This window comes from Tiliqua scincoides, chromosome 1 (assembly GCF_035046505.1).
Source record: "Tiliqua scincoides isolate rTilSci1 chromosome 1, rTilSci1.hap2, whole genome shotgun sequence".
NCBI classification, from domain to species: Eukaryota; Metazoa; Chordata; class Lepidosauria; order Squamata; family Scincidae; genus Tiliqua; species Tiliqua scincoides.
In genome coordinates this window covers 73,254,963-73,279,509 of record NC_089821.1, presented here as the reverse complement: position 1 = coordinate 73,279,509, position 24,547 = coordinate 73,254,963, and the positions used below count along the sequence as shown (strand labels likewise).

At 44.4% G+C, this 24,547-nt stretch overlaps 1 protein-coding gene across 1 annotated transcript in view; it reads right to left on the bottom strand.

Annotated features, from left to right (window-relative positions):
* The window catches only part of TNS1 (tensin 1), a 365,505-nt gene that overhangs the window by 41,067 nt on the left and 299,891 nt on the right, over positions 1-24,547 (bottom strand). The window contains exons 18-20 of the mRNA XM_066611663.1: positions 20,348-22,093; positions 4,823-5,022; positions 3,928-4,003 (exon numbers count right to left, since the gene is read on the bottom strand). Coding sequence (XP_066467760.1) covers positions 3,928-4,003; positions 4,823-5,022; positions 20,348-22,093 — 2,022 coding nt within the window. The remainder of the gene's footprint in view (positions 1-3,927; positions 4,004-4,822; positions 5,023-20,347; positions 22,094-24,547) is intronic.

Below are 24,547 nucleotides of genomic sequence, written 5' to 3'. Positions count from 1 at the left end.
CACACATGCTACAGCGTAGCTGAGTTCTGAACTCATCTCTGTCAGCCTTGAAGACTTGGAGGAAATCAGTCCAGCCTGACTGTCTGTGTGGACTTCAGAGGATCAGATGTATTCACATTCAGTCCTTGAAAAAGACACAATGAGATGTTGCCATCTTGTGCCAGATTTGCAAATTATTAGAAGAAGACATAGCTTTGGAATTTGGTCCTAGAGGAGGTCATTACCGCTTGGAATCTTGGTGTACCTTGGTGCTACACCAACACATCCAAATGATTTAGCATACAATAGGAAGAAGGGTCACTTCTTAAAATAACTTATGAAAATCCATAAATGATAAATGCTAACTAGAGTGCTGACGTGCAAGAGTTCTAAGGCTATTTGGAAACATATACTAGCTTCTTTTGGGAAGCAGTAGTGAATTTTCCAGTTTGGATAAGGTTGTTCTGAAGATTAAGGAGTCTCTACCCCCCCCCCCACTTCTGGAGTATTTGTTGTTCCCCAGTTGTTCAGTGGTCCTTTTTTGTTAGTCTGTATTTAGCCATGTTAGCACTGGCCCAATGCAATATTGGCAGACTTGTCCAAAGCTGAATTCATTGCTTTAAAAACCCACCACCAAGTTATCAAGGGTTAGTCAGTCAGAGGCATGCTTGTCTAGAAGAGCAAGGAAGACAGAGCAGGCAACAAGAAGTTAAAGGTCAAGTTTTCTCATACAGCTTCAGCAACTGAGCTGCCCCTGACAGTCATGAAGCACCTGTGGAGCATACAGGGGGCTCCTCTAACTTCGGATTCCATGTCCACAGATTCTTTTATCTGTGGATTGGGAGCTCTGCTCCCCTCACCTCCAGAGGGACTTCTGAGCCCAGTAGAGGCTGTGCACATCTGTCCACAGCCTCTGCCAGGCTCTAACTTTTTTTTCCTGAAAACCTGGAAGTGATGTTTTTAATGCCTTATAAGGCTTTGGAAGGCCCAAGGAAGCCCAGAGGGCTTCTCCAGGCCACCTAATGCCTTATAAAGCATTCGCCTGTATCCATGGTTTCACGTAACTTGTATTATTTAACCATGGGGGAGTTCCTGAATGGAACCCCTGAGGATACGGGGGCATTTCTGTACTGCCTGGGCATACAGCAGCATCCAAGGCATTTAATAACATGAATTATTCATACCATCATGATTATTGTACTCTTAATTGCAACAAAACACTGTAGCTTGTATATGTGCAAAATGACTATCATATTTGGAGCGCTCTGATCAGATGAATGAAATATCTGTCAACTGAGGCAACAACATCCCCTAGTTACAGTGCCAGATTACAGTAGCCATACATCAATTTCAAAAATTTCAAATATGTTCTACTGAACCACGACTGTAAAATATTATCTAAATGCACAAACTCTAACTGGGCATATTTATCTATACCCATAGGATTGAAGTCCATATAAATTTGAAATTAGACTGATCGCTTGCATCGAACAGTCACAGACAGCAGAGCACATGCACCTGTTTGGCCTCTGGTTCTTCAGATTCTGGGCTGCAAACACAAGCATGCATCCAGTAATTCCATGGAACCAGCATTCCTGCTGCCCCCATTCTGTGGGTACTTTGTGATGAAATGTTTGTTCATTTCTTATGGTCAAGCCCACAGCTTTTTTCAGCAAATCAATATGGTATTTCCTTTCATTTGAGGCCTAAAGGATTAACAGTGCACACACAGTAAAAGCCTTAAAACCACGTCCATGAAGAATAAAAACCAGACATTCCTCACTGAGAGAGAGAGCGAGCGAGCATGTTTGTATGTTATACACACATATGGAATAAATTGTGGCATCTGAAATATATGTACACTTTGTTTTAAAAAGTTTTTGTACATTGCATGGCCTGGTCCTGATTTACAACCAGGAGCACTTGACAATGCAGCTGTGCAAACAGTGCTCAGAACAAACTGGCAAAGGGGCTGAAACACTGTTTTTGGGATGGAAGAGCTGGTGCAACTCTTCATCAACCCTGCATGAGCATTTGTCCTATTGTGGAAGGGCGCATTACCAAAGTGCTCTTTCAAACACATCTTTAGGGTTCAAGTTAATTTCTGTTTCCTCCCACCTGCAGAAGAGGCTGCCTCTGCCTCCCACAGAAAGGATCTCAGAGGAAGCTACAGAAAAATTACCTAAGGTAAGATTTGTGTGCCAAAATAGAGTTAGGATTTTAAATGCATCTCTTTTGGGACATTTCACAACTCAGTTCTGATGCTAGGTTTAACTAAGTTTTGATCCCTTTTCCAAAAAAGCTGCTAAGATTTGAGCACTGAAAGGCTGTTAGTGGGGGCAGAAACATATGTGATAGGCAGTTTTATAAATCAGGCAGTATGTGATTGCTTTCCCCTAAAACAAGTACATAAATTAAAAAAAAAAAAATCCCTGAAATGCTACCCTGGTAAAGAACATCCCTCTAAGATCAAACCAACAGGATTTCTGTGGTTTAAGGGTTTGCAGAGATGCTTAAGTCTCAGAAAAATAAAATTATTGATGTAGCCCATGCTTCTGCTGAGTGCTTTAAAGGATGGGGAATTCTTCGCTCACAACAGCAAGCACCAGAGCAGCATGTTATATGCCCCCACCTCAAGTTCATGTAATGGGAATTTTCATGGATAAAGTAATACTTCCTCAGGAAGGAAAGACGTTTTCCAATGCAAGTGTTTTTTTAAGAGGTTAATAAATCACAAGCCATTGTTATACACACATTTCAGAATGTATTGGCATGATTATTAAGTGTTGCCGACGGTTATAAGCAAATCATTTTGTCCATTTGTATAAAAATCTACAACACTTGTTAATCAAGCATCTGTGCTATTAGGATGAGCAATGGCATGTCTGGCTAAGTTAAAGGTTCCTTTTCCTGAGAGCTGGCAAGACACATATTGTATTTCACAAGTCGTAAAATATTGGACTGGTTTCTTTCACACAGGCTTGTACAATCTGGGATGCATCAAGCCAAATCCAGCCTACCAGGTACGTACAGGTTGAATAACCCTTATCTGGACTGCTTGGGACAGGAACGTATTATAAAAATGTTAAATCCAGACACCTTCCTGTCCCAAGCAGGCCCAAACAACCTGCTTCCAATATTAACTGTCTCATGCAGGCAGCAGAACTAGGAGGTTGATCAAACCTCTGAGTGAACTGCCACACATGGCTGGCGGGCTTCATTCAACTTATAGCGCAATCCTAACTTGTGCTGGAACAGGTATGCCAGCAGGCCTGCACTATATCCAGTGCAAGTTTGGGACTGGCTGAGGCAAGGGGAAACATTCCTAGGCTGGCACAAGGAACTTGCACTGGCCCAAGGGCGCGTTAGAATTGCGTCCTTAGTGAGTCATAGGTTGTGCAGGCCTGCTTGAAAAATCTTTTTGTTGCAGACCAATTCTAAACTATAATAAATCTTCATGTCAGGTGAGACTGTCAGAGGCAAGTAGTAACAAGCAGAATGCACAAGACAGACCAGGGCTACATTGTCATGGCTTATGCTGGCATCCAGAAAAAGGGCTCCTCTTTAACACCTGCTGGTAGCTAAAGATTGCGACTACATTCTGCATCCCCCAGAGTTGCAAAACTTTGCTGTTGTGACAACTATCACGACAGAATGTATACAAAGATGACATTATGGGAATATTGTGTCAAGCAGGAAAGAAAAGTAATGGAGCAGGAGCCAAGATTGGCTGGTGGAGAGAAATGAGACAATGAGGATATGATTAAAATGGTGGTGGGTGTCAGGAAGCTGAGAACGGTTTGACTGGCTGCCTCTAGCACCATCTGCCAACCCTACTCCACCCCTGCCCCCCCCCGATCCCCTTGCCCAAGCCACAGAACTTACACAAGTTACTGTAAGGGGTTTGTGGTGAAACAGGAAAGGCAGGGGTTGGGGGAGAGGTCTCACCACCACTGGAGGGTGGACTGCTTGGAGGGGTCCCTTGCATTTCTTCAAAGGCCTCCTTGTAGCTGTGAAGATGAGGCTATGAAAGGGAGATAGAAAAGCGGAATCAATTAACACAATTCAATAGTCTAACTCTCTGTCCTCTCACATCGATCCCTATCAAACTGAGCAGTAGGAACTCCTGTTCCTTTTTGTTTTTTATTTTTCAGGCATCTTTTCTCCTACTTGACTCTACTTTTAATACTGCTAGCTCCAAAGTATGAGGTTCTAGAATTTCTCCATGTGAAGGGTGTTTATCATTGCAGACAAATATTCTCCATTAGAAGAGCAAGAGGCAGGGTTTCGGGACAGTAATGCAGGGGTAGGGCTTAGCAGCCTGCTCTCTGTCTCTCTCTCTCTCTCTCTCCCATCACATGGATACAACCCATGTGATACATAAGTCAGGAACACAGCTTTGCTCTCTAATTTCTCCCAACTCCAACCTCTGAGGACCTTCTGCTACCATGATTGCCTTCTGCTCCCAAAATGGGCAGGAAAGGTGGCCAGAGCAGGAGAAAATTATGGTAGCTCCTGCACTTTCAGCAACACGCATTCTAAATGCTATTACTTCATTTATGGCATTGGGAGTAAATATGATCATGGAATGTCCACAACCCCAAAACAGCACAACCACCTGCAAAACTGAAGGAGGACTCACCACCCAACTAATATTTGAAGAGGGTTATGCATCTTTTGCTTATCTTATTCGAGTGCCAATCTGAACTCCTTCCTTCAAAATCCTGTCCTTCTTTACCTACCACTGGGTGCAAAGAAAGATGTTTCCCTTAACAACTCATCTGTGTTTCCATGCACACAAGGCAACAAAATCAGAAGCAAAAAATGATTTTTGAAAAAGCACCTCCTTTGGCCTTCCTCCAGGGTTGGCAGAGATGGTGCTGACCACCTCTGGTGAGACACAGTGAATGGGAGAGCGGACGGTGGGGCTTCGTGGTGAACTAGGATCCTGAGGACTGTTCTCATACTGGCCTTCACTGGTCGTGCGTCTCCGGCTGGGGGCTTCACTTTCTTCTGGTGATTTATCTCGTGGCGATTGTACTCCTGCAAGTTAAATTACAATGTGAGAAAGGATGGTATCAAGCTTGGGATGGGCTTTAATATACATACAGAAAGTATTTCAGAATACAGGGCTGGTGTTCAGATCTTTAGGCTGTGTTCTGGCATTGGAAAGAAAGGGGAAGTAGGATATATTAACTGATTAACAAGAGGGAAAAAAATTAGCAAATCATTTTCCAGTAGAAGGTTATAGCGAAAACCAGGAAACAAACTAACCTGGATTCAAACTCTCACTGCTCTGGTTCATCCATCACATGAATAACCCTAGTCATTGAGGATCAGTTACCAGCAAAGATGTCATCATATAGTTGTGGCAGAAAGGGCTGCTCCAGTGTTTAAAATACAAGAACACTGATGTCGAGCCCCACTGACATGCATACATTTCATTGATAGCTCTGCTCAGGTAACAGTTAATGAATAGGCTACTCAGATGCTGAGTGCTCCCCTCTGTGACTGACTCAGAACGGATCTGTTTAAAATTGATCAATTTGGAGGATGTTCTCTGGATATTTTAAGAAGTCCCTAACTGTGTCCGCACACATACGCAGAAAACAATTCCCAGACCATTTGAGCCACTTTGTGATGCTGCCAAAGTTTGGAATTGGGAGTTTGGAGAATAAAGTTCACTAGTTTGGGACTCTGGGGGTAAATATGCATTGAGCCCAAGCCTGAGCTCAGTTCATTTGTTTGGCCCCAGTAACAAATCTCACTGCCACAGTACCTTCTTACCATTCCTGCTGAAACTTACCTGGCAAGAGCTGAAATGAGAGGGAGTTTCTATAGGCTTTGGAACCATGCAGCACTACTGTGGGAGCCAAGACCCCTGAGAAATGTAGTTTCCCAAGCGTACTTGGTCTAAGTGTCAAGCATTTTTAGGTCTAATCATGACTGCACTGCAGTCTTCTTGCTAGGACACTGCCAGGTAAACATTCTGGGACAAAGGAAGAAGGCAGCAGGGGTTGTAAGACTGTTCCACACCAACAGTGCAATGAAACCCAGAGCTCAGAAAGGCCCAGCTTAAAATGAGCTCATTTTAGACCAATTCTAACCAAGCCCAAATTAACTCATTTTAAGTGAGACTACACCAAACCAACACTGGGGAAGCTTGTTCAGCACTAGTTTAAGTCAAAAATACAAATGTGCCTCTAGCAAAAAGACATGGCCCTCTGGTACGCACTGATATAAGGAAGAATCACCAATTTTCAGGTTTTGAAAGCCAACTACAATACTGGATTTTGGTGAACATGAAGATTGGTTGCTGGGAACGACACCTGCAAAAATTCAACTGTGCCGGGCAGCTGTGCAGTGAACTACAAGGCTGGAGAACAGACAGTTACAGCAAACACAGTGCCAAACTGTCACCAGTTTTGCGGCCATCATGACACTATATTTGTTACAGTTACACTATATTTGACACGATATTTGTTATATTTGCCTGGAATTTTCAGAACCCTTTACTTAGGGCAGCCATTTTCAACCACTGTGACATGGCACACTAGTGTGCCGCAAGTGGTCCACAGGTGTGCCACAGGAATTTGGGGAAAGGTCATTTATTAGTAGGGCCAATGAGATGTGACCCTTCCACTAGCAGCATGGTGTGCCTTGTCAATTGTCAAAAACCTGATGGTGTGCCTTGACCATTTTAGTGCCTTGTCAGTGTGCCCTGAGATGAAAAAAATTCAAAATCACTGACAGGGAGAGGGGTCTCGTTCCTTAAGGGGGAAAGCTTTATTAATCCCATTCCTCAAAGTCTATAGACACAATCCTCAGAGGTACTACACTTCAGCCCATTTTCAAGTCCCAGCCAGGGAAAAGACCCAGGAATCTGGCTCACATTTCAGTCCACTTATTTGCCTTCATTCATAAAAGCTGAAGTAAACTCCCCCCCCCCCTCCTCATGAAGTCCTCCATAATCAATCTAACACATTTTGATTCCCACCCCCCTTTCTTTAAAGGCACTTGGCTGTCAAGAAGGTGACACTTTGGAAGACATCCGTCAAAAAAAAAAAAAGCTAGTGGGAATTTTGAGCTACTTTTGAGTCCCTTGGCAAATCAGGATCTCTTCTTGATTAGTAACAGCTATGCCAGTTTCCCAGCTTCAGAGAGCCTTCCCTTTCACACAGCTGAGCGAAAAAGAAAAAGAAATACTGTACACAGATTTTGGGCTGTGCTCTGAGATTTCCAACACAGAAGTCCTCTTAGACAGAGAAAGAGAAGGCAGCCCAAATCCATGGCAACAGAAGCAATCAAAATGTAACATCCGGACCAAAAGAAAATCCATTGACTCGAGTAAGAGAACTCAAGCATCACATACAACATTCATTAAGTCAAGCAATCGCATATGTTTTCTTTTAAAATGGACGCATAGATTCTATTTTCTGCTAAAACACTTCCTGCCTCCTCGCACTTTTTCCTTTTGTTTTTTAAGTTTAGCCTCAAGTGTTGTTTATGTATTATGTTCAAATCAAATCTGATTTACGTTTAATATGATCTCATTTTAAAGAACTAATATATGTAAAATGTATACTGATTTTTTTAAAAATTCTTTCTGCTTATACCCACTGGATATAAGTCACTGGATATAAACAGTGGGTTATTGGGTACCAATACTGGATATGAGTGGGCCCACTGAGTATCCACAAGAAATGAATTGAATGATGCATGGATGTTGGCCTCCTGCTAAATCCTTAACTCCACTGACTCAAGTTTTTGCAGCTGCTTGAGAGAGAGAGAACCAGAAACCTGCAGCCTCATTGGAGGCTTGAGCAAGCAACTCATTCAGAAGCAGTGAGGCATGGACAAGGGTTGATGCCCATGGAAATGGGAACAGAAATCAGAGTGATTCTGCTAACGTGTGCAAGGAAAGACTGAAATGCCATTGCATTCCACCCAACACCCACGCCAGGAAAGTGGCTACTGTTGCTCTCTCTGTATTGCTGCCATGTGCACATTTTAAATGTCTCCTGCACAAGGCTTCAACCCCCTTCTTTTGATGGAACTTTAGAAAATCTTCAGTTCCTGCTGCATTGATATGCTTTGTTTTTTCCTTCCGTTTAAGGGGGAGGGAGACAGGGAAGAAGAGAACCAGTGTTCGCGAGCCAAGAGGACGCCTTGGCTCAGGCTGACCAGGCTTTTAAACTGGAATTAGTGAGGCTTGGAAGAAGCTGGGCAGCAGCAAAGTGTCGCTCAGTACATAATCTTAGGCTCTCCCTCTACTCTGAGCTGTGTTCATGAGCAAAATTCTATCATGAGATACAGTGTGCCCTGCCTTCAGAGCAAGATCACCATCTCTTGTAATCTTCAGCATGGTTCCTTACCCACAGAACAAGTTTTCTCCCAAAGTAACCTGAATCAAACAACAAGAGAGTGTCACCATGAAACTTTGGACTAGGGGCAACTTCAAGGTGAATCATGAAGGTGGCACTAGACAGCCCACCTACTAGAGTCAAACTAGATGAGCGAGGGCATCCACAAATTGTTTATTCTCACATCTGTCCCAACCAGAGAGAGAGAGAGAGAGAGAGAGAGAGCATATGTATGTGGCAGAGGAGAGTCCGTTTCTTACACAAAAAAGAAACTCGGAGTTGGACGAAGTGAAATTCTTCCCTCCCCTGACGTTACATCACTGCATTCTTCTGCCCAAAGCACTTTGAGTCCAGTTCTGATACTGGAAGTGAACTGGGCAGAGATAGAACTGCTTAAAGGAATGGAATGTGCCAAAGTCAGGTGGAATATGGGAGTTGGTTTCATCCCCTGCCTCTGTAAGTTTCTTTTCCAGAACAAAACAGTCCCCCTCCTCCACCCCATTTTATATGTGAATGGGAGAGACGTGATTAAAATACACATGGAAGCTTCCTTCACAACCCATCTGACTCTCACTAGGAGATTTTGGCCAGGAATGGGGTGAACACTAAAATGGGTTAATCTCCGGTGTTAACAACTGAGGGATCACCACGGGTGGGTTTTCGGTGAGAGAGGATTAGCTAGCACAGCAGTTCCACCTGGCGAATCACAGTTAAGTCACCAGTGAAAGAACAATACTTTCCAGCAAAGCAGATAATAACCATATCTGAAGCAAACTTTGAGGGCAGTATATTTAAAGCACCAGCACTCATTCCATCACTACACTTCCAACAGCAAGGTTGTGAAATTAATAGTGTGAAGGGGAGAGCAGGTTTTGCTTCTACCATCATTCCAAGAACAGTCTATAGAGCATGTGCAAATAAAGTCCCACAAAAGTGTGATGTCACACACATCCTCTGGCCCTGAGGTTCCCAAACTGTGGGTCTGTGGCCCACCAGTGGGTCACAATCCCATTTTTGGTGGTTCGCGAAATGGACAGGGCAGATTAGGCTCTGTGCATCACGGGTTAAACAACTTGCTATGGAAGGGGAGAGCCCTGCTTCCTAATCACCATTATAGCTAGGAAAGTTAAACTTTTATTTGGTGGGTACTGATGCTGAAAAGTCTGGGAACCACTGCTCTGGCCTATCCTTGTTTTCCAGAATGACATGGTATGGTAAACTTATTCCACTCTATCAAAATCAATTGTAGCATTGTATGCATACACAATTAGTCCGTCATTCCAAGGGGAGACCAATTAATTGAAATGACAGGCTATCACGCATAGAACATGCTGCTGAATTAAACTCTGGAGCGTGAGACAGGCAACATTGGTGGGATATTCCTCTGAAGACCTGGAAAAGGGAGCATAGAAGTGGGAAGCAGTCTGAAAGAGTGTCCGTCAAAACTCTGTGAAATGTTATAGTTGGTTCAAATTCCAAACCTGTAGGGAAAGTGGTGAGTGGGTTCAGTATCCTGTGTTGAGACAGATGAAACAAAATACTGTATAAGAACGGCAACCTGTTCTTCACAAGGAAAAGAAATGACCTTCTATATTAAGTGAAGCTCATACATCAATGAAAATACAACCCCACCCAAAAAAAAAACAACCCCCCCAAAATAAAAAACACTCAGATGTTCTTGCTGAATAAGAAGTTCCACAGTGAAAACTTGCTTCGTTGCTACCTTCTTCTCTGCAGAGTTTCTGGCTCTAAAAGCTCACATTCCATAAATGATACATAAGCAGCTGGAGACAATGGAGCAACCACACTTTTGAAATCCATGGGTAGGTTCCTTCCTCCAGAGCAACCTGCAGAGCAACCCAAGAGTTTACACACCCACTTGCACGTTCCTTCTGCTAGCCATGCAGAACTGGAAGCCCCTGTCCTGATTCCAGTCAATGCTGCCAGGCACAGTGGAAAGATCTGAAGTAGAAACCCCCAGCAAACGCTTGTGGAACACACACAGCCCCTAAGTAAACCTTGGCATGTGGCCGAGCTGTCCAGCAAGTGATCATCCTGTTCCTGGACTTTAGTACTATCCCCCCTCCCCCCACCATGCAGACTCCTCCCCTTGGCATGTATGAAGACACTGACACAGCAGCAACAACAAAGCAGCAGTGAGTGAGGTGTGCATTTAAGTAAACCAGCCACCCTCCTTCTGCAAGTGACTCCTGGCTACACACCACAGATGAACAACACATGTAGCAAATGAATCCATCAACAAGCTCATTAGACACACTGCAATGGGAAGGGTGGGGAGAGAAACACAACTACTGAAATGATAAATGAAAAGGAACTTTGGGGTAAAGCCCTATTTAGAGTCCAGTCCTCCTCAGCACAACTGTTTGGGCCAGATACTCTTGAGAATTCTTGATGAAAATCTTTTTATTCAGCGGAACATTCAACAGCCATGTGTGCTAAAGCGGTCTCGCTGTGTCTGAAGGGATCTAAAGTTGAGAAGCAGGAGATTGATTTTTCACACATTCCCTTCTCCTAATGAGCAGACAATCCTGTCCTAGATTTCTCCAGTGCTATTTTGGAATGGACTCTAAACACCATCATCCCATCATCCTTCCACTACCACAGAGCAGAAGCAAACCCCATCTCTCTGCACTGGTATCCATGCAACTGCAGAGAAACCAGCAACCATGCAGGACAACCAGGCAGGGAGGACCGAAGAGAAAGAAGGAAAAGCAGCAACAGAACAAACCAGAAAAGGAGAAGGATCGTTGTCGGTGAAGAGGAGGATGGGGGCTTTTCATGCTCTTCCGGATGTCCCGGAGTTTGGCGTTGTACTCTGGCAGGGGGAGACGGAGGTAGGGTGGGTAGGAGCAGAGGAGCAGGAGAAGGTCAACCAAAGATGAAACAAAATCCATCACGGAGAGTGAGAGAGAGAGTGGTGAGAGACAGAACAAACAGCACAACAGATAAAGGAGAAAGGGGGGAAAAAACACAAGAAAAATCATTAGTTGGATGCCCACCCAGGCTGGACACTGAGATCTGGGATTAGGTCAACATAATAATATGAAGTACCAGTAAACCCATTCAATGACCAACTCATTCATATGGGATCTTGGGTGAATGGAGTGACCTCAGAGTGAGGTATCTGAGGACATACATGTCATGTAGGTGCCTAGCCTCCTTCCATTCAAAAGGAGCCAAACATTCACATGACACAACTGATTATTCCTATTTACACTGCACAATGCCTCTGGGTTTCAGTCTGAAACTTGGAAAAGTACCTTCTCTAATTCTACAGAATACACAGAAAGTTCATTGTATTGTAGAAGACAAAATATACAAGAATGAGATTAAAAAGGTGTGATTGACAGAATATGGGCACTGAATATATTTGGATATAGAGTAAATTTGGGGCTATATCCCACATAAGTCTGTTATGTGCCCATACGGAAAAGTGGGAGGTGGTCTCTCTAACACAAAAGTTCTCAAACTTTATTACTAACCCAACCTAGAGATTCCAGGGATTGAACCTAGTACTTCACGTTTTGTCACCTTCCTTGGGTTTTACAACCCACACTTTGAGAATCCCTTCTCTAGCCCAAGTGGCAGAAGAATAAGATATGCTACACATCTTCCTCTTCCTCAATGAATAATCCATTACACTACAGGAAATAACTAGAGGTGGCACAGTCCACATCAAATTTTATTATCTGTTCAAATGCAGAACTTCCAGATTCTCTGATAGCAAAATCTGTATCTTGTCAAACTGATACAAATTGCCTGCATTTGTTCCGGAGGAACATCCAAGCATCTCTGGCCATTGTCCTGGTCTTTCCTCCAAATTTGGAGCAAAGATTCATACAATAAATTTGCACCACTTTTTCACCCAGGCACCCATTCATTAGCAATTTCTTTTAGCAGAAATTAAATCTAGCTATTTCATGGCCCAGTCTCAAAGTATGTTCTCCCACAAATTGTTTTCATGGGATGCTTTCTCATAATGACTATCTGTCATGAGGAAGTATATTTGCATGAGTACTTATATATCTGCATGTAGTGACTAGCCACCACACACGGACAATCTTAAGTGGTAATTTTGTTGTGGTGGTTTAAATTTTACTGAAGAGAAGTTTAAAATGCCCTTAGAATCTTGGGGTGTTTATGAGATCCTAGGAGATTTTTTTTTTCAATAAAAGATATCTGTACAAATTTTGGGTTTTGCCTGCTTTTTGTGGTGAGCTAATTAGGGTTGCCCTATTTGTATTGTATGTACAAGAACCGAAAATTCAGCATCAAAAGCATTCCTCACCCCTTCCCGCCCGCAAGTCTTCCCAATCGAGGTCAGAACAAAAATGATAAATTTATGCATTGTCTTTACATTGCTTTATTCTTCAAGACCGGCACTTTCGGAAAGTGTGCCTTTCGCAATTTGCGTTCATCAAATTCAAATTCCAACTGGATGCAGTCAACCCTTTTTTAATCAACTGTGGGTATTGTATGATTTTGGATTTCCCAGAGGATCTAATAGTGACACATGCATAGTTAACAGTCCTGGTATATCTCTGGCTGGCTACTGGTACAGGAATTTATATGAGTGTGTACCAGAGAGGAAAAGTGCACAAATAGTTATGGAAAGACTTATGAAGGAACTCTGACTCAGCTGGATTGTGCTAATTCTGTGAAGGTGTCTAATTCATGTCCCAGGGTGTGTTGAGCAAGGTCGAATTTGCAGTAGTTGGGTAGTCATTTGCTTTTCCTGGGAAGAGAGTCCTCCTATACTTCTTTTGCCTTAATCATTCTAGTACTGCCCCCATCCTGCTGCATAGGAAATCAGAGTTCTCATGATAGCGAGAACCAGGGAAGATGATGAACTGTGAAATTCCACACATACTCGCCTTGGAACAAACAGACAATTTATAGTAGCATGCATTGTAAATAACATGCTGGCCTCTGCGCTCTCCCAGCTTGTCCCAGGCAGCTCTGTTCCCTTCATTCTCCTTCTCATCACTCTCTGGTGCCTGCCAGATCTCTTGCTTCAGTTCATGTTCTCTAATCACAGGACACCTAGTACTAAGTAACTGCACACCCAGAGTCCAGGCTCATGCTTCCACACCCAGGGCAGCTGCTATTCTTCCACCAGGATATCAGGACACAACACTCCTGGGATGATTCGCCCACCTGCATCTCAGATAGGTGGCTCATATAACAACACTCTCTGCAGGGCTGCCATGCCTCCCCAAAACAAGCACTAGTGACTTGAAGAAAACCACTGTAAGTAGAACATTCTGCACCAGTCTTTCCCCATAGTTCTGAAGAAGATCTGCCCATCGTCATCACTCGCAGTGATATGTACATTCAGAAGACTGGGAACAGGAGTTAGACGGACTGCTGCATTCAGATAGGGGGCAGGGATATCATCATCAGTGTTTCTTTTATTTTTTTGAATTACTTGCATAACTGCAAGTCTGTACACAGTTAAATCCCATTGAAGTCAATGGGCATTAAGAGGCCTATATATAATATTGCAGCCTATATAAATTCTACAGGCACTTCTGGCATGATGCATCATGGTGCTTTCTTTTTGTGGTATCCTGAATTTGGGGTAGAGAGACTTAGGGTAGAGAGACTTAGGGCGCAATCCTAACCCCTTATGTCAGTACTTTCCAGCACTGACATAAGGGCAATGCAGCTCTGAGGCAAGGGAACAAACATTCCCTTACTTTGAGGAGGCCTCCGTCACGTCCCATTGGCATGCAGCACACGTCCCATTGGCACAGCTAAGCCAGTGCTGGAAAGCACTGACATAAGGGGTTAGGATTGTGCCCTAAGCTTTTAACCTGAATGGGTTTAAAACTAGAAGATTGTCTTCCTGTGCAGATAGATGTGCTGCAAAAGCAAGGGTCACTTTTAATCATGAGTTATATAAGGGGAAGAAATTCACAGGTGCAAAAAGACAACACCTTTCTATCTCCTATTTCATACCAACTGCACATCAGCACATTTTTCCTTTCAGGTGATCTAATTCCAGGTAGTTCTAGTTCTTTCCTTCCGGAATGTTTTTGCTCTCTTTAATTAAATGCTCTGCCTTTATCTACCTCTTATTCAATATTTCTATCTGGTGATATTCAGAACATGTGAGGCCAAAACAAGGTGACAGGACAAAGTAAAGTATTGGCTAGAAATCTTACCCTCTTCCTTCTGACTCATCAGTCCCGGATCATATTTGCATGCATGTGTGCGTGCGTGCGTGCGTGCGTGTGTGTGTACAGGAACAGGAAGCTCTATACTGGCATGATTGGCATATGATGTGTTAAAAAAACAATGTCACATTGTAAAGGTCTGAAGATATTTTATATTTTATGTACAACATAAGCAGAAGGAAGAGACATGATTGTTGGCCCCTCATCCTGGGGCTAACATCCCAGTTCTCCACTAAAAAGGCAAAAACACAACCCTATCAGGAACTTCATTTGAACTTGATTGGCACCGTTAATGTAAGGTTTGTTTGTTTAACAATTTCTATCCCACCTTTCACCCTGAAGGGCATATATATATATGCAGGGTTCCTCAAACTGTGGGTTGTGATCTGATGCCCAGTGGGTCCTGGGTTGGGCCTTCCACCCATCCATGTGTCCAGTTGGTTCCAAACTGGAACCCTCCAGACGTCATTGGAACCTGCACAGACCTCAGAAAGCCTCCAGAAGCAGCTGGAAAGTCACTTCCAGTTTACTTCCAGGTTTGTAAAAGTGACTTCTGGCCTTCTGAGTTACAGCACCCTCCGTTGGAAAATAGGTGGGTCGTAGCGGGTGGAAGTTTGAGAACCACTGCATAAAAATATAAAATACATATATAATTTTAAGCCCCTAAACTCTCCCCTCAACAACTATGTGAAATGGAAATGTCTTTAAGCCTTGCCAGAACTGCTTCACAGAGCAGCTGTTCAAGGTCTTGTGTTGTACATTTGATTTTAGAAGTAGCCCTACTTCTGTTTCAGGTGAAGATGATGTATTTGGGGGGGGGGGGTCATGTTGACTGCACAGCCATGTGCAGGCAGCGGAGTGTGTTTTACTATAGATATAATGGTTTGGGGTAAGATAGGGGCATAGGATATGGAGATTTGTTCGCCTCCGTTCATAACATAGGAAATCAGCTGAATCTGACCAAATGCTCATCAAACCCAGCACCTCCTGTATCACAGGGAGCAAAATTCATTCTACTGTCTTCACCTTCTTCTAATTCTACATGGCTCTATTATGTCTCTACTTGATAATTATTTTTTTCTTAACAGCACCCTTGTCAAGGCATACATATTTACCCATACATTCATTGACACACACACACCCTTTTCAGGCGAAATCAATATTTAACAACACAGCCTTCTCTCATAAGGAAGGTGCACCAACTCCTATTTTGGTTGCACTTTTTCAGCTTTACAATATCCTCTTTGCGATGGGATGACTAGAACAATACGCAATATTCCAAGTGTCACACTTTCCTAATAACCCCTAATATGGAATTTGCTTTTTTTCACAATTGCTGCATGCTATGTTTGTTGTGCTTTGAACAGCATGCATACATGTATTGATGTGGAGTGTCTATGGGAGCTTGAGAGCCTGGAGAATTTATCTGTAACTATGTGGGCAGGTGTGCCTAAACTACATGTTACATTAAACACTTAGTAGACACAATCAGGATTGGGGCTGTGATGAAGGAAGGTTAATACTTTACTTCACACTGCAATTCTAATGAAAATCACACACACATCTGCAGCTGCCATTGGCTCGTGAGTAGAATAGAATGGAAGAGTGCCAAAGCATCTCTGTATAGCTTGCATTTGTGTGTGAGAGAAAGGATGTGTTCTTGTTAACAAGAATATACATGAACAAATTGTTGCTATTAAGACTTAGGATACTGACTGAGAAATCTCACAGCAATATGCAAGTTCATTTCAATGCCTCCTGTATGAGTCATAGCTCTGGTACCATTTAAGAGATCTGCCAGTCTCTCTAATGCCATGCCCCGGTATATCAGTGACAGCTGCACTGACCTTGTCATTTCCTTGCTACCAGCTGTGACTACATGTGCCAGTGGTACCCCTTCGACTCACCCCATCACTATGCCTCATTATAGTACATACAAATTTACATGCAAACAGGGCTTGCCAGATTTCTTTCCTCCAGTAGCTCAAGCCCAGCTTCCCCCACTTTTGCAATGCATTTGACAGGTGGTGTGGCCTGCAATTCAATCATTAATTTGCTAGTCAGTCTTGTCTTCCCACCATACTTCAGATAGACTGACTGCTTTTTAAAATTATTTTTAAAGCACAGAATATATATTTACTCATTAACGGCCCACTCCTACTGGTGTGTTGTGCTGCCAGAATAAGTGTTCCGGTGGCACAATGTGCTTTCCAACAGTCACAAAATGCAACCCACCAGAGCGTGCAGATTGGCTCTTGCCAGGAGTGGCAGTCTCTGCGCAGTAGCAGATACCCACTGCTGCAGGTAAGAACGCATAGGGGGTGGGATGGATTGGTAATAGGGTGGACCAAGCCTACAAAGAGGATGCTTTCTGCAGCAGCGGTGCATGCCAAAACCAAACTCCCTTCCTGGGAATGATTTCCCTTTACAGTCTTGCACCAATTATATCACTGGCATAAGTTTAAGAAGACTTGCCAGGCCGGCAGGGGCTTATCCCAGGGCAAGGGAACAAATGTTCCCTTAACCAGAGAAGGCCTCTGGAGGCCAAAACTCCCCTGCAGGATGCAACAGTAGACACATTAGTGCCACTGCATTGTAGTGCAGGGTCTTACAATTGGGCTGCACATGTCCCCCTTTTAGAGTCAAAGCAATATTTAACAATGTTAAACATTGACTCTGGGAGGAAAGGTAAGGTGGGTTAGGGCGCAATCCTAACCCACTTTCCAGCACAGACATAAGGGCAATGCTGCTCTGAGGTAAGGGAACTAGCATTCCCTTACTTTGAGGAGGCCTCTGTGAGCGTCACCCAACTGCACATGTTCCATTGGTACAGCTATGGCAGTGCTGCAAAGTTGGTTAGGATTTGGGTGTTAATGACATGATTTCTATGCAATCAGCACTGCCAGCTTCCATTGTAAACACACATAACCAATTTCCTTTTAGATCAATCTGGGAGAGAAAGACGTACGTCTAAACAAATTTTGATGGGTGTACTTCCACAATAGGTTTCCCATTCAAATCATACACATCTATAAATGTAAGGCACCAGAGCGACTCAACTTCCAGCTTGTTTTTCCATGAACCTTATCACAAAACTAGGCATTTTTTTCTCTCTGTCTAGTACCTTTAATGCTAGGAGCTACGCTGGAAGGTGCCCAACAGCTGAAATTGGTGCTACAGGTTAGACTAGATCCAAGATATTTCTGTGTAATTACCGGCCCAGGCTGCATACTAGATGCAACCATCACAAAATCCTTTAACCAGCTGTGACTATCTTCACTGATAATCACAAAGACTACTCTTCTTAGAAAGGCTGCACTTCAAAGTTTGTACCCGGGCAATCCAGTCTTCGGGAAATTAAGAAGGATGCTCAGGGGAATCTGCAATGACATTTTGCTTCTCTAAAATCTCTGCTTGTATGCTTGCTTTAAATGGCAAGCTTCAAGCCTGTAGGAGGAAAAATGTTTCAAAAAAAAAGGGGGAAGGCAAAAATTGTTTGAGGCTTAGATATTGAAGAAGCTGGGGGTGATCCACCCAGACCTCTCTCTATGGTTCCTCACACTTAGTCTCAAAGTCAGTCAATGTCTCCTCCTCCTTTATTATCACTTTAGTCAATACAGAAATGTCCTGAATTTCATGAAAGCCAGAACACTGCAAGCAGAATAGATTGTCCAAGTTACACCCATTTCAGCAAATGTACATTTCAGTGAAGAGAACGCAGAGTCCTGCCCATGAATGCCAGTGCTCTGGGCTTCAGTGGAAGGCATGAAAGCGCCAAAGGCAATGGAATATTGTGCTTTGTGGGTGTGGTGGACATTTCCTTCCTGACTCAACATCTTTAATGCGAGAGCATTAACGAACCTTGTGCTGCTCATTCAGTGAGCATAAAATTCAGTCAAAGCATAGTTTTGTTTAGAAGGCAGTTGCTGAGCAATTTACTCCTAAGTTCCAGTTCCAGCATCTGTGCTGTACTACATGCCACAAAAGAAAGGCCAGCGATTACAAAATCATGAAAACATGTAAGTTTTCACTCCGTTGCAGATGCAAGTTTGCAGGAAGGGAGGCAAAGCAAGCTCAGCCACCAGTAGGTATTAGAACGCAGAGAGATGCTATCTGAACATCCAAATTCAGAAACTGTGTGCGATTGCCCCAGGTCAACAATGGTTCTCTTAGTGGAGGGGGGGGGGAGAAAGGAAGCCTCCATAAATCTAAAAAGTCCAGGAAAAGGTTTGCAGTCAATCACCACTACTTCATATTACGAGACTTCATGTAGATCAGGGGTGGCCAACATGTGGCACAGACCTCACAGGCAGCAGGAATTTGTGGCACTCATGACAAAAATAGGAAGTCTCATGGTTCTGAGTTAAGGAAAAGAATCAGGTCTCCACTCCTCATGTGTGCTACCCAGTCATGAAACTGGAGGTAGTCATCCCAAGGCATTGGGGAGGGAGACAGTCATATGGTCTATAGTACACACTAGAGTGGCATTATAATTAAGTATATTTATACATTGCTTTTCAACAAAAAAAATTGTTTATATAAACAATTGTAAAAAAAAGTTACAATGGAAACACCAACAAATTGCAACTAAGAAGGATGTTATGCTGGGATGCATAGGGACAGTTGCTGTCCTCCTGCTAAATATGAGGACCACCACTTAAAGGATATCCCTTTGCCAGTTACAGGGCAATATCCTGCATTTCTGTTATGCCACACTTGCCAAAAAAGTCAGCCACCATTGACATAGATCAGGGGTGCCCAAACCCCAGCCCTGGGGCCACTTGCAGCCCTCGAGGCCTCTCAATGCGGCCCTCAGGGAGCCCCCAGTCTCCAATGAGCCTCTGGCCCTCCGGAGATTTGTGGAAGCCCGCAATGGCCCAACGCAACTTCTCTCAGCGTGAGAGCGACTGTTTGACCTCTCGTGTGAGCTGTGGGATGAGAGCTCCCTCCACTGCTTGCTGTTTCACGTCTGTGATGCAGCAGCAAAAGAAAGGCCAGCTTTGCTTTGTGCAAGGCCTTTTATAGGCATTGAGCTATTGCAAGACCTTCACTTGTTCATATAAGTTGATCTTTAACATATTCATTTATGTAAACTTATGTAAATTTATTCAAATTTTAAATGTAAATTAATTCTTTTTTTCCCCGGCCTCCGACACAGTATCAGAGAGCTGATGCTGATCCTCCTGCCAAAAACTTTGGACACCCCTGACATAGATAAAAAAACTGGCATAAATGTTTGGAATACTTATGGCCAGATTCATTATGTTATAGATGTGTTTGCAAGCATTGAGAGAGTACTTCTGCCATGATTTTTTTTTCCTGGATCAACTTTTTAAGTAGTACCTTCTGGTAATTAACTCTTCCATAATTTGTACATTTGATTGAGAAAGTCATCTTTTTCCTAGCCATTTACCTGTATGGCTACAGTTATTTTTGTTACAGCCATCTTACAGTCATGAACTTCTATGTGATCCACAGCGCCTAGACCACTGTTTTTGGTGCTTAATAAATAGAAAATAGCAGTAATGGCAGCTATGGAAAATCTGGGGATGACCAAAGATAGGCTGTTGCTTGTGCAAAGGAAGCATTCATCTACTGTATCCTGAAGGGGTTCGTATCCTGTCTTATCAGATAAATATTTCCATTTATCCACTCCGTTTTGAACTAAGTCGGATAAACAAAATCAGGTCACCAAAGAAGCACTGGTTTCCTATTAACCTCAAGCAAAACAGAAAAAAAACACGATTTGAACCCAAAGGATAGCAACCCCAGACACGTAAGAAAACAGAGAGCAAAGCATCCTACCTGCTACCCTATGAGCTACCAGCCCTTCAAGATTCAAAGGCTCTTCCTCTGAGGGCCCGGAAGGCTCTTCACAATTTTCTGCTTCCTTTGCTGGCACCTGGGCTTGCACCATCACTCCAGCCGAGGAGGGTGACGTAAGCAGGGGATGCTGCCCTTCCATTAACTTGTATGCCATTGCATGAGGTCTGGGAGATGTAGGAGGACTTCCAGCTATCTGACCGTAGCTCCTTGCCTGTGTTACAGCTGGCTGTTGGTTCTGATAGCTGTAGGGTGGCGAGGCTTCTCTGTAATCCTGTGATGGGTACATTGGCTCTTCAGCATTGTGGAGCAATAATTTTGTGGGATGAGCTTTAGGTGCTGCTTCAGGAGGTTGGGATACAATGGTCCCAGTGGAGTTGTATGTAGGACTTCCTGGAATGGGACCAAAAGCATTGGTAGGCCTTTGCTGCACTGCTTGAGGACCAGTCACAGGCTGAGCTGACACTGAAAGAGCCACCGGGCGTGGCTTGTCATCTCTGGAGGCAACTGGGACACTCTGGGATTTGTGCATCATTGAAACAGTGGGATCCAGATCAAGCATGAGCAGATTGAGGGCCTCAATTGACTGCTCTATTTCTTTCTGGGAGGCCACTCTGGGGAATTCTGGGATGCTGATGCTCTGAGGGGGGGCTGCCTGTGAAGGACTAGGTTGAGGGCTTGCGCTAGAGATGCTGGGGCTTTGGCTGTCAAGGCCATTATCATGCTGATGGGATGGTCTGCTGCCTCCACTTTGCTGCTGCCACGAATTAAGCCCTCTCTGGACAGCATCCCGACTGCTCGTGCTCCGTGCTGGTGCCTGGGGAAGCTGAGGGGTCTCAGCAGTAGCTGTGGGGAATGACTGGGAGCGGTATATGCCATTTGGGTCATAGCCATAGGAGTACTGCTGGCTAGAGGCTGGGGGCTGAGGCTGAAGCCAGCTGGGAGGAGGGAAGCCATGCTGATAGTATTCAGCCAAATTATCCTGTGCAGATACTGTAGGCCGAATGTGGCCATATGGATCCTGGGGGTGACGGCCCATCATGCTCCGCAAGGTATTCTGGTTGTTGTAGGGGTAGCCACCATTGATGACCGTCTCTGAATCATGCAGCTTGTCTATGCCATTGAAGTTGGATGAGCCATTAGGCAAGGAAGAGAGGCTCTCCATCCGGGGAGCCTCATGGTAACCCAGGTCACTAGTGTTGGTAGTGCCATCAAAAGATGAAAGAGTGCCCAGGCTGCCCACACTGTGCCCGTCCTGGTTGGGCAGCTCGTCATCCAAAATATCTGTTTCCCTCTCAGCCACCAAGCTAGCAGCCTCCCCATTGACATGCACCTGAGCGGGCACTACGTGGCGACCAGACGCAGTGGAAGAGACCGCTGCTCCCCCACTGGGGCTGTGGTTATGCATGGCAGTTTCGTTTTCCAACCCAAAGCCACTGAGCAGGCTCTCAAGCTCCCGCTTCTCTTCAGGGGTCAGCACAGGGTTGTTTCCTCTGCTGCTGCTGGGAACTGTGGGCACTGCCTGCTCATCGGTCTTGTCAGTCTTGGTGGAAGCAGTGGAGTTGCCTGAATCGCTGCTGACAGAGAGCGTGTGCTCAATGTGGTTGGGGGCAGCGGAAAGAGTAATGCGGTTGGTGTTGACAGTGCCAGTGCTGCCGTGGAGTGAATCTTTCTTCTTCACCTTGGCATAGAGACTCCCGTCTAGAGGTCCTTGGGTGTGCCCAACCTCTGCAATGAGAAGGAGAGACAAGAAAATCAATACTTAGTTTACTGTGCAGCAACATCTAAAAGCTCCAATTAAGACACATGATACTTGGGCTGGTTGCAGGCATTTAGCTACAACAGGAAGAGACACTGCGACTCTGTCAACAAGCTGCCAATCACGATCACATCGTGTACCCTTTAGGCCGCTGCAGACAAGAGACGCCAGTGTGTCTCTCTGAGGGTAGCACAGCCTCTACCATGTTCCATTCCCACAGGAGCTGATTGTGGCCAGAGAAGAGCCGGTGGCTACTGGAGCAAAACAAGTTACTGACTATTTCCGTTTTACCATCATCAGAAAACAGAATATTTGGCAACAAATGTACCTGCAATGATCATTAAATGAACCTCTTCTGTAAACGGAAAACAGGCTGGGAGGGGATGTTACACTGCAGGGCAGTGCTTCCCAAACTCCTACAAGGGAGTTGGGAGCACTGTAAGTAATTGCGGAGGAGGGGCGAAGGCAGCAGTCCTGCAGGTTGTGGGCAGCCATCTGCAGGGCTTTCTGTGCCTGCAAAAGTGTTAAAAAGGCGGGGCAATTCTGGTTTTTGCAATGAAACTGGAAATGCCCCTTTTCCCCCTTTTTATACATTTGCAGGCACTAGGAGCCCTGCAGAGGGCTTCTCACACATACACCCCCAAGCTCCCTAGGACTCCCTAGAACTCCCTAGGTAGGTAGAAAACCCCCTTCCTGCCTCCCGGCAGCAGTACAATCCTGAGGATCGCGTTCCTGTGTCCCGTTCCCCCCGCCCCTTAAAAGGGCATTGGCCAGTCCTTGGGCTGATGGGTCACAACCTACCAGTTTGGGAACCACTGCCATAGGGTCACAAGGGACCAGAATGTCATCTAGTTCAGTCCCATACAACCTGTGACCCACCAAGCCCAAGGCAGCCCCAGTTTAATGCCTGCCAAGAACTACAATATCTATTTACAAGACATATTTACAATAAAACAGATTTAACAATTTAAACTAATCAAAAGCAGATAAAAATAATTCAGCTGCACTAGGTTCAGGATAGCTTAGCTTTACAGCCCGAAAGCCTGGCAGAATAGGTGTGCCTTAAACACTTTCAAAAAGGCAATTGCAGAGGGGACTTCCTGCATTCCCTGAAGCAGGGAGTCCCACATCCAGAGAACAATGATAGAGAGGTTACAGTGTTGTATGCTCACACATCAAGCCATGTTCAATAATGGCACACAGAGCATAACCTCTCCTTTAGATTTTAACAAATAGGCAGATTCATATGGCAGAAGATCCCAAAGGCCCAAACCATAAAGGACATCAACCAGTACCTTGAACTGGACTAGAAATGAACTGGAAGCCAGTGTAGTTCCTGTAGGATGGAGTTATATATTCCCCCTGCACAGCTCCCCATCAGAAATCTGGCTCAAGCATTCTGAAACAGTTGCAGTTACCAAATATTTTTCAAGGGCAGCCCCGCACAGAGTGTGTTGCAGCAATGCAATCAAGATATGAACGAAGTAAGATATACCAAAGCAGATCTGCTTTCCCAAGGAAGGACCATTGCTGATGCACCAATCACAGCTGAAGAAAAGCACTCACAACCATGGGTACCACCTACTCCCCCTAGAAGCTCCACTGGGTCAGGAGCACCTCCAACTTGCACACTTGCCCTTTCAGAGGGATTGTGACCCCATCAGGCTAAACTCCTATTCCTGGATCAGCTCTCCTACTGACCATCAGCACCTCTCTCTTGCCTGGATTAAGTTTCAATTTGTCGGTCCAGAGAGAGCCCATTACCGCTTACACACACTGGTTCAAAACATTCACTAATTTCCTTGAATCACATGACATAGTGAGGTACATCTAGGTGATGACACCTCAAGCCAAATCCCACAGAGGTTTCAGGCAGATGTTAAAAACATAAGAAACAATATGGAACCTTGTGGGATCCAAGGAACCATAGTCCTCTAGCAACATTTTCTGCACCCAGCCCTCCACATAGGACTAGACCTAGAATGGCACTGTGCATTCATCTGTAATCAAGCACTTGGCTAGCCAGAACACATGGTTGACTGCATTTGGCATGGCAGATCACAAGTTGTTCCATTTTCCTGTTAGCACATTACACTAGACGGAACCTAGACTTAACAGCATGCAGCCGCTCATAATGGAAAAGCCATCCACTCTCAGTAATGAGGAAGGTACATTACAGAATGCACAGCTTGAAAGTGTTCCACCATAGAAGGGCATGCAAAAACGTATGGCATTCAAGGAGGAATGGACAAGCGTCTCAATATCGGCCTTTTGTAATGCAAGTAGCTGCAACATCTTGAGGAGTTTTGTCTGAGATTTCCCCACAAGGGAAGGTCTCACCAGCAGCCAGGAAACTGGGGAAGAAAGGTTCTAGGAGTGAACCTGCATATGGTTTGCAAGACAAAATGGTAGTTTTACAAATA